At 32.8% G+C, this 10,839-nt stretch overlaps 3 protein-coding genes across 4 annotated transcripts; 2 read left to right on the top strand and 1 right to left on the bottom strand.

Moving 5' to 3' along the window:
- The first annotated feature begins 833 nt into the window (after positions 1-833).
- On the top strand, positions 834-2,325 carry LOC115708658 (tubulin-folding cofactor A). Of its 2 annotated transcripts, none has more exons than XM_030636641.2 (3): positions 834-1,078; positions 1,624-1,818; positions 1,910-2,325. In XM_030636641.2, exons 2-3 carry the CDS (start codon positions 1,666-1,668, stop codon positions 2,105-2,107), a joined length of 351 nt encoding a protein of 116 aa, XP_030492501.2. In that variant the 5' UTR covers positions 834-1,078; positions 1,624-1,665; the 3' UTR covers positions 2,108-2,325. The 2 variants fall into 2 exon arrangements, with proteins under 2 accessions (XP_030492501.2, XP_060967570.1); XM_061111587.1 differs by having other exon boundaries at positions 868-1,078; positions 1,630-1,818.
- Positions 2,326-3,074: 749 nt separating this feature from the next.
- Positions 3,075-5,012, bottom strand: LOC115708879 (uncharacterized). Its single transcript, XM_030636894.2, has 2 exons — positions 4,761-5,012; positions 3,075-3,400 (listed from the first exon to the last, which is right to left on the bottom strand). The coding sequence occupies exons 1-2, from the start codon at positions 4,887-4,889 to the stop codon at positions 3,299-3,301; spliced, it is 231 nt and encodes a 76-aa protein (XP_030492754.1). The 5' UTR covers positions 4,890-5,012; the 3' UTR covers positions 3,075-3,298.
- Positions 5,013-7,425: 2,413 nt separating this feature from the next.
- On the top strand, positions 7,426-9,959 carry LOC115711377 (zinc finger AN1 and C2H2 domain-containing stress-associated protein 13). The gene is made up of 2 exons (XM_030639710.2): positions 7,426-7,814; positions 8,831-9,959. The coding sequence occupies exons 1-2, from the start codon at positions 7,716-7,718 to the stop codon at positions 9,602-9,604; spliced, it is 873 nt and encodes a 290-aa protein (XP_030495570.2). The 5' UTR covers positions 7,426-7,715; the 3' UTR covers positions 9,605-9,959.
- Positions 9,960-10,839: the final 880 nt, after the last annotated feature.

A 10,839-nucleotide genomic window follows, 5' to 3' on the forward strand; every position in this document is an offset into this window, starting at 1 on the left:
TAAAAATAGATTCAAAATTATTTACGTAAGGTTTAGTTATTACAAAAATTAATTTTTTAATATTTTTTATTTTTAAATAAGAAAATAAATAGTTTTTTAAATCGCTTAATAATAAGAACAAGGGTTTTTTTTATTTTTATACTTTAAAACAGCTTTTTTTTTTTTTTTTTGTATTTTTATGGAATTCTACATAGAAATTCCTATTGTAACTAGCTCTGCAATCTAAATTGCAACAAAAAATCGTACAAAAACTCCTATTGCAACTAGCGCTACAACCACTTTAGAAACTAAAACCGTAATTTGAAAAAAAAAAAAAAATTAAAAAAAACAGTATATGGGGTAATTCTCCTAAGAACAAATTTTTATATGTATAAATTTAGTAGATTCTTAACGAGAAGTATATTTTAGGGTTTAAAATTAGTATTATTAAAAAGGCTAATTAGTAATTTTTCCCTCCGAACTTTGACATGTACTAAATCGTGCCTCTAAATTTTTTTGGCCGTCAGAAATTCCCCCAAACTATTGAGATTATTAAAGTTAATGAATTTTGTTTAATTTCATTCAATTTTACTGTTTCAGTGATTGTTTAAGTACTAAACCATGCTCCCCAGACTTTGATATCTACCAAATCATGCCCCTCAAACTTTGATATGTACTAAATCATGCCCCTTTAGAATTTTTTTACTAAAATTAGACAAAAGTCCTTAAATTTAACGATCTCAATAGTTCAGGGGGAATTTTTAACGGCAAAAAAAATTCAGGAGCACGATTTAGTACATGTCAAAGTTCGGGGGAAAAATTACTAATTACCCTATTAAAAATTTAGAGACAAAATTAGTAATTATTAAAAAAATGAAAAGAAAAAAAATGTAATATCTATTTCGAATCTTAAACCGCTAAAATTTTCCTACTCGATCTCTCTCTCTCCGGCTCCGTCGCTCCTTCATCTACAGCCCCGCCGCCGACGGCTCTGTCTCCCTCACCTCAGTCCGTGCGTCCGTCCTAGTCCCACCCAAGACCCAATCTCGAGTGCTCGACGGCGGCGAGTCGCGATAAAGCTTCAAGCTCTGACAGTCAGGTACACTCAATCTCTCCATGTTTTCCGTGTGTATCTTTGTACTGTTTGTAACCATGTTTTTAGTTATTAAAGTATCTATACAAAGGTAAAGGTAATTGCAGTTTGGGTTAATTTGAATTTCAGATTTCTAATGGTTCTCACAAGTTGTAAATTGTGTAATTCTTTGTAGCCTTGTGCTGTGTATGCCTATTCATTGTGAATGGATGCAACTGTTAAGATTGTGTTAAAACACAAAAATCTGTTAAAATCACAACAAATTAAGGTTATAAGGTTTAGGTTAGGTGAAATTTACCAAAATAACAATGTCAAATACTAAAATTTGTAAAATAATTTGTTTAATTCTATGGTTGTTTTACGGCAATGATAATTTTGCTAAGCTATTTTTGCTAAACACGTAAGATAGCTGAGATTTGTGTATGACTTCAATTCAATCAATATTTTTTGCTGCCCAAACTGTGATCTGAAATTTATTTATTTTTGGCGAAGATTTTGGTTGGGTCTTTTTGTTTGGCTGAAACTGATTTGATTAGATTCTTCTTATATAGGATCAGAATAAGAACTCAGAAAGTTGATATTATTATATTGGGATGGCAACACTAAGAAGTTTGAAGATCAAAACAAGTACTTGTAAACGCCTAGTGAAAGAGCTTCATTCTTATGAGAAAGAGGTCGAGAGTGAGGCTGCCAAGACTGCCAAGATGAAGGAGAATGGAGCTGACCCTTATGATCTGAAGCAACAGGTTTCAATGTTCTTGATAAAGAGATAAATTTATATGCATTTTTGATAAGAAATATGAGAACATGACATTGGGTTGATTGTTTTGCAAACAGGAAAATGTGTTGGGAGAATCAAGGATGATGATTCCTGATTGTAGAAAGCGGCTCGAGTCATCCTTAGCCGAGCTTAAAGCTACTCTAGCAGAGTTAGAAGAGTTGAATCAGAAGGAAGGTACAGAAATTGAAGAGGCTCGAACCACTATTTCGCAAGTTGAGAACTTGTTTCCAACAAGCTCAACTTCTGAATCTTGAAGTCTCGCGCTGCGGATTTGGGGTATTGGTTTTGAATTTTCCTTAGGTTGATTTAGATGAACTTAGTGTTTCTACCTATTTGGCTATTGAACTTGTGTCTTCAAATTACCAAATCTGAGGTTTCTATGTTGGAAGTTGGAATGAATTTATTTTCCATTTGCCAATTGTGTTCAAATTTTGGATTTGTTGAAGTGCATTGCAACATTGGATTACTTTACCAACAATTACTCAAACTTAATTAAGTTCATCTAACTTCACAGCATTTTCAGAGCTCATATCTTGCTTTGTAACCTCAACTGGTTTAGTCCTTGTGACATTGCATTCTCTATCAAAGTTCATCTTTAGATTGGTTACAATTAGCTTATACTTTTCAATCCCATTTTGAATAATTGAAAATTTTGAAGTGCAGTCATTGAAATGTAACTAAAGAACTCAGTCCTTTTCTATTCTAGTTTCCAAATTCATTAAGTTAAAACTGTTTAATTGATCTCAATCATTTCAATACTTGTATAGGTAAATTAGTTCAAAATTTGGTAAATTTATTTATTTTTATTTGTAAAAGCGGAAACTATTTCAAGCCAAGTGTCGCTATCATGCTTCGTCCGCTCTATCTATCTACACGATGGCATGTAATAAAATTATGATTTAACTAGACAATATACCCGCTCTTTGTACAATTGCTTAATAAAAAAATCCAATATATAAAAAAATTGAAATTAAATTATTTAAGTGCATGATTGCCACTTATTAAATTAAAAAATTATTGTTCGATCAAAAAAAAAAAAAAAACTATTGAAAACAATTTTTAAAATACAAATTTGAATCGAATCAGATTCAAGCAACTCTAATCTTGAAAACATAACTAAATCAAACATAATTATTCTTGATAAATAATAATAATAATACTGAAAGTATTTATCATCTATAATAGGCCATTAACTTGCTTGCTGCATAATTTTGTATGAAATTGTAAGAACTTTTGGTTAAGTGTAAAGATTGGTTGTTCATCATTAGCCTTGCAATAAAAGAACCAAGGACAAATAGAAACCATTTGCATTATTTGAGTTACACAAATCAAACCTACTTTACTGCTGCATCATATTACATTAAATGTGTACATAACATTTATTTGAAATGTAGCTATGGCAACTTTCCAACAAAGAAAGAAAGAAAGAAAAAAAAAAGAACACATCAACGTACATTTTTCTTGCGAGCTAGTTCCCGAGCCATCTCCCTCATCTCCTCTGGCGAGTGGGGTCTCGGTGCCTCTGGGGGATAAACTACATAAGAATGCTGCAAGGCCAAAAGTAAGGATCCATAAGAAATTTTATAAAAGTAGAAGATATACACATTACTATGACCCTTGTGATCATAAGTTTATACTAGAAACTTCACTATGTGTCTCTAATGTCATCAAACCTTAATAATGCAAGAATGTTTCTTTCAGTCCAATAAACGAATACACATTATTATCTTAAGCTGAAATCTAAGATAAAAGCATCATTATATGTAGTGAAGTGCATTTAAGATAGAACACTTCGATGAACAACCAAAACTTGTATAACTCCACCAAGTTCTGGTTAGATATGGCTAATAATCTGAGTCATATAATAGCTTATTTGCTCACTAATGTATCTATTTCAAAGTAAATTAGGCACCAACTCAATACCAAAGCATCAGTTGCTTCCACTTCTGGCCTTCCAAAAAGAAAAGGGTAGCTTTATGGAAAATTAAGAACTAAGAATAAGCCCCCAAAGGTGTATTTAATGCAAAAATGCGTCTTTCATTTCATATACTTTACATACCACAATAACCATACAAAGTGGTATTCTGTTAGACCCCAAGATAGCAGAGTATGATATAAGAGATCAAATCAAAAGTGTATGAGTCATTGTATTGAGGGTGGTTTTGCGAGTGAGAAAAAGGTTAGTAAGGGAAGAACAAAGGAATGCAAGAATAGAGATCATTCCCAGCATCACTGGTCCGAGGAGGACATTCCCTTTCCTGCTGTAATTTCCTTTAATAGAAATACAGTGAAATCCAGGGCTGAATTGGCTTAGTTTTCCCTACTGTTCTATTTTACAGTTACTGTTTTATTGCTTTTTCTATTCTCTGCTTACTGAAATAGGAAATTGGTTCACATCATATTCCTCTGCTCTATCATAGTCATAAAAGAAGTATTGACAATTCAAGTGAAACAAATCATCAGTGTGAAAGAGACTATGATTGTAGAAATTGAAAAATGTATCACAAATCCCAACTTCAAAGAGGAACATAATCAGTTCTCTTAAACCAGCATCTTTCATCTAAATTCAGTATCAATTTCAGTTTACACTGACCAAATATATCATAAAATTTATAGCTATTATTACTTTACTAAAGTCATCGAACATTGGCTCAAAAAGAGTGCCACAAACTAACTCTAATTATAATTACAAAAAAGCTCAATTCAACAACAAATTATGAACCTAAACTAAGACTTGGCAAATTTAATTCGAACCAAACTGAGCAATTCATTTTCTAATTCATAATAGCAGAAAGCACTAATTTAAATTGATTGTTCATTTTTAATGATTCACACCTTTACTAGTCTATGAATATATATATATATATATATATATATATAGAGAGAGAGAGAGAGAGAGAGATTTACATTGCCCATGAATTTCTTGATATTTTTACTGTTGTTGGCGAAAGCGTACATGAGAACGATCGGAACAGAGACGTAGAGACCGAACTTGGCGATTTCAAGAATGCCCTTTGAAGTTCCCACGGAAGACATGTTTGAAACCCTACGCAAGTTAGAAGAGGAAGGTGTTTTAATGGAGTTAAGAGAGGGAGAGAGGGAGACGAAGGAGAAGAAAGGGAGAGTTTTTGCAGAGGAAGATCGAGATACGTGGAACTCACCTCAGTCACACCTACTGCCTAGTATTGGGCCTATTGCTTCAAACAGTGACCTTCATCATATTGGCCCAGGCCCATTAATACATGGGAAATATGGTAAATTTAACGGTAAATACTATTTTCAATTCTGTGTTTTGCAAAAAGTTACTAATTAGATTATCTGTTTTATTAAATGATAAAATAGACCTTATATTTTCTAAAATGGTAAAAATAAGAATCTGAGCTCAATTTTTAATAATTTTATTTTTTAATGTAACAAACTTTAAGACAATTTCTAATACGAACAGATACAGAAAATGTAATCAGTTTTCTCATAACATCTCTAGATCAGATTATTATTAAGTTTTATTTTGACAAAAAATTAATTCAGAGTCCTATTTATAAATTTTTTGAAAATGCAGGATCCATTTTGTCATTTAATAAAACAGAAGATTCAATTAGTAACTTTTATAAAACACAAAGTTTAAAATGGTATTTACCCATATTTAAACTTAGTTTTTATAAATATGCAGGGCTGGCCTTGAGGTGAGATGAAGGAGGTGGCCGCCTTAGGCCCCCCACCGCTCAGGCTCCATTTCGAAAAAAAAAATTAAAATATAGTTAGTAATAAAATAAATAATAATACTTTCAATGTTAGATAATGTGTTGTAGCCTAGTGGTAATTTGATTAGTATATCAACTATGAGGTTGAGGGCTCAAATACTAATGGGATGTGTTGGAGAATATTAGAATTTTAAATAGACCAAGATACTAAAGTGGATAAATTTTACAAACCCCAATTGATCTAAAGAGAGTTATACACAATTTTATTATGACTAGGAATGCACATTCTTGTCATGGAGGATGGAGCCCAGCAAAGACTCGTCCCTAATGAAGTAGGGTTTCTTCATTTAAATAGAGAATGGAGCGAAAATGAGGATTATTTTTTGTATCTGAATGTTAAACGGGACACAGGGATCACACTCTCTGCCCTGATGGGACTCGTTTAGTATTTTATTTTATATTTTATAATTTATGTTTATATTTTTTTTAATATATTAAAATCCTTTTTATGATGGTTCTTATTCTGTTAAAAGTTGCTATTGTAGCCTCTACTTTTAATTTGCCTAATCAATCTCCTTCTAAAGATGTGTTTCAGTTTGGTGGAAGAGGTTTTGGAGAATGCATTTACCTAAAAAGATTTTAAACTTTGTATGGCGAGGCTTCCATGAGATACTTCCTACTAATGTTGGTTTGAAGAAAAGGAATATTATTAACCATTCCAACTGTCCTCTATGTGGTTACAATCTGGATACAAATAGCCATGCTATTTTTTTTGTATAGTATGTTTAAGAAGGTGTGGAAATTATTAAAGTTCAAACTCTTAAATAGTCTCTCCAAATAATCATTAAAGCATCAAAAGTGTTATCACAGTCAGAATTTGAAGTATTCCTTGTGGCAGATTGGTATGTTTGAGGAGAGCGAAACCAAGTAATGCATAGACACCAAATTTGTTCTCCTGAAGTTATAGTTTCATGTATTCAATCCCTTTCTGATGAGTTTAATAGTATCCGACTTACCACTAGTTTAAAAGAGAAGACTATTTGTACATCAATGTCAAAGTGGATTACTCCACCATTGGGGACTTTTAAATTGAATGTGGATGCATCATTGGATGATAAAAGTGATACAATTAGAATTAGAGCAATTATTCGAAACTCACAAAAATTAGTGATGGCATGCATGTCGAAATCTTTATTTGGTAATAGTATTTTTTATTAATGTTTTGCTGATTTAGGAATTTTTTACGATGTTGTTTCTCATGCTTCCAAATAAAGTATGAGGTTAGGTTCAATGTTTATATGGTTTGTACGGACGAAGGGAGGTTTCCCTTCTGTCCAAAATAGGCTCGATATTTATTTAATTTTTTACTAGCTTTTTATTAGTTTAATATCTTAAGGTGAATCTTATTATGTTCTACGATGGTTTTGTAGGGAATTTTACAGTTATCCAAGCTGAGGCAGTAGCTATTATGGTGGCGTTGGATTGGTCTCTTGGAATTGATCTCCCTCTCCATTCTATTGAATCTGATTGCCTAATTGTGATCTCTGCTTTTGCTAAAAGATCTTCTCATTGTAATGACCTTGGTTCTCTTTAGAATTTCTAGTTTACTATCCAATTTTCTTGAGGCGTCCCTAATTCATATTCGTCGGTTAGCCAATATAGTTGCTCATGAATTAGTTGTGCACGTACTTAGAGTGGATAATAAACTAGTTTGGATAGAGAATTTTTTTTTCTTTTTTCAACGTACTAAACTCTTATTTTTTTTAATAAAATTTTGTTCATTGTTAAAAAAAAAAACATTATTTTTATGAATTTTAGATTAAACTTTACATAATTACTCAACTCATTACTAGTCTTAGAGATATAATTCTCATTAGTATTGGTGTGCATATGTTTAATCTTAAAAAAGATATACATAATATATTTTGTGAAGAAAAATGGTGACAAAAATATTTGGTGAGTTTGAAGTTTGAACGACTCCTGGTTCTTGGGGTTGGAGTCTTCGTCTCCTTCTTCGCTACGCTACGCTACATACATATCCGCGTAAGAAGAACCCATCAAATAAAGGACTCTCTTCTCTACACCAATTAAAACCAGGCCTTCCTAGTTTTCTTGAATTTAATTGAATTCAATCCAATTTTGTTTTCAATTGGGATTTTCCATGGGAACTCCGGAATTCCCTGATCTGGGTAAGCATTGCTCCGTTGACGAATGCAAGCAGATCGATTTCTTACCCTTCACCTGTGATCGCTGCCGTCTGGTTCGTTTTCTATCTCATTATGTTAATTCACATTTGCAATTTGTTGAATTTTCTATGGTCTGTTTATATTGTATCACCACAAAATATGATTTGGATTATTATTATTATTGAGAGTGACCCATAAAAGATTAGAAGAAAAAATGATAAATTTATTCTTACATGAAAACGAATTGTAAAAGAAAAACTATACCCAAAAAGGAAAAGCACCTTTTTTATCTTCTCTATGTATATTTAACAATCTTTAGATTATGGATTGTTGCAGTAGGAATATGGAATTTTTGGTTGGTTTTAAATTCCCCCAAGTTTGTGATGGTAAACTCTTGATATAAAGGTTTAAGTTAGTTGATTTAGTTATAGTTGGTTTTTACAGTTAATAGTTCTCAGCCTATTTGTTCTTTAGTTCTCTGCGTGCACCACCACTTTAAATATTCATAATAGCTTTTATAATCATATCCTTAGTTAGAAGTGGTTTTTCTTATTGGTTTCATACACATAAATTTCAAGTTTAGTTAAGGGTATTTTCATGGTTGTACTTTTTAGAATAAGTATGTCTGGTTTAAAGATATTTCAACCTCTGTGTTATATTCAATTTTGAGTGTTGCTATTAGGCATCATGGTGCCTAGCACCACTGTGAGTGGCACCCCGATATTGAATTGTACCAGCAGCGAATTGACACCTCATACGGGTGCTAGGCACCATGGGTTGCCTTTAGCATTTCTCGTTAATTTTTGGTACTTTGGCACTTTCTATACTTTAAAATGGGGATAGAGGACCTGAGCCATTAATGTTAACAAATGGTGATTGAGGTGGTGATGATTTCAATTTACTTGTTGAAGTTGAAAAAATGTTATATAATAGTGTTTCAGGGATATAATTTTCTGGCTTGTACAGTTGTTTTTATCTTTCAAAGATAAGAGAATTTCTCATACACATGGCTTTTCATTCTATGTTTTTCCATTGCTTCTGCTCTTCCTGCAATGTTCTGATTGGTTCTACTAATTGAATTATTGATCAGGTGTTTTGTTTGGAGCACCGGAGCTACATCAAACACCATTGTCCAAAGGCTGATAGAAACGATGTCACTGTTGTCATTTGTCCACTCTGTGCCAAAGGTGTTCGTCTAAATCCCGACGAGGACGCAAATATTACTTGGGAAACACATGTTAACACTGATTGTGATCCATCAAATTATGAGAGGGTCACAAAGAAGAAAATATGTCCAGTACCCAGATGCAAGGAGATCCTAACATTTTCAAACACACTCAAGTGCAGGGACTGCTTAGTAGACCATTGTTTGAAGCACCGGTTTGGAGCTGACCACAAATGTCCCGGACCAAAGAAACCAGAATCAAGTTTTGGATTTATGAGTCTTCTAAATAGGAGTAAGAAAGAGGAGCAGAAACCAGGTAGAGCTCCAGCTACATCTTCTTCGAAATGGGCTTCCAGCTTTCTTAATGCTGCATCGAGCGTACGAGCCTCTGCTGAAGCAAGTGTGACAAAGTTGAGCAATGAAATTAGCCAAAAATGGCAGATTGCAAAGGATGGTGTGGGACAGACCAGTAACAGTAATGACCAAATGGAGGTTTGTCCGCAATGTGGTGCAAAGTTTTCTTCTGTTACAACTTTGGTGGATCACGTGGAGAAAGTCCACGAAAAGGGCGGTGGTAACAGATTAGGGGGAAAGAAAGTGACAATTGATGCATGCCCCAAGTGCAGTAAAGGGTTTCGGGATCCTGTTGCGCTTGTAGAACATGTTGAGAGGGAACATGGTGGAACTTCACGAGCGTAGATGATGATGGTGTCGATACTAGTTAACTTCTGATGAAGTTATTCTTATTCTTAATCGTTCCGAGGCTGTCAAATGCAGAAGTCTCTGGAGCAGTGAGTAAAATATTTGTTTCTTCGAACTGTATTTAACTTCAAAATGGCCAATTGTGCATGTTGGACTAACCTGCTGAAGTCAAATCTAGCTCATGATTCGTTTAATGGTTTCAGTTACTGAAGGTTTCGAATTGCAGATATATTTATATTGAACATATGTCATTCAAGAATGGGAAGAAAGATTCATTTATGCCTTCATGTTTGAGTGTTTTCTTCTTCTTCTTCTATTATGTGTAGTTTGAAAGAGTTAGTACATTACCCAAGTGTCCATTTTGTTCTTTAATTTTATACTAACTAATACTTGAGTGCATTCAATAACAAGTTATCAATGAACTGACTAAGATTCTTGAATTGCATCACCAATAGGGTCTCCTTAATAGAAATGCTAAAATAGTGTCTACTCTCTAGCAACCTCTTATGTGTTAATATTGTCATTGGTTTAACTAAGTATTGAGTTTCATATTGTTTAATGTAGTATTACTAACTAATTATAAGGTGGTATGTCTAGAAGTGTTAGGCACTACTAATTTTCAATAGCAATGCTCTCTCTTTAGTGATCTACTCAAACCTTGATAAAATAATGATAAATACAATTTTTCCACCGAATTATAACTTTTGCTCTTGATTTTTTTTTTTTTTTGAAAAAATTCCTCCCAACTATCAAATCGTTACAATTATTCTTGTTATATTATGTTCATTTTGTTAAATAATTTGCTCATGTAGTACTAGTCTAATAATAAATTTTAAAAACATATATATAACAGTTGTATAGTTCAAGCCAATTTTGTTTTTGTTGGCAAAATTTTAAAAACATATATATAACAGTTGTATAGTTGGAGTGACTTAGTGCTTGAAACTGATTGCCTCAATGTGGTTCATGATTTTAATTCTAATAAACCAATGATCTCTCCTTATGGTTTTGTTATTAAAGATTGTAAGGCAATTTTAGAACATCTTGTTAATGTTTCAATTGTTTTTGTTAAGCGATCCGCGAACAAAGTTGCACATGCATTGGCACGTAACTCTGTTCTTATGGCTGATTGTACTTTCAGTATGGCTACCCTGCCAACTGATATTTCATCCTTAGTTTTGGATGACTTATTTTAATGAAGTTTTATCTTCTTTTCAAAAAAAAAAAAAAAT

The sequence above is a fragment of the Cannabis sativa genome, chromosome 3, assembly GCF_029168945.1.
Source record: "Cannabis sativa cultivar Pink pepper isolate KNU-18-1 chromosome 3, ASM2916894v1, whole genome shotgun sequence".
Taxonomy (NCBI): Eukaryota; Viridiplantae; Streptophyta; class Magnoliopsida; order Rosales; family Cannabaceae; genus Cannabis; species Cannabis sativa.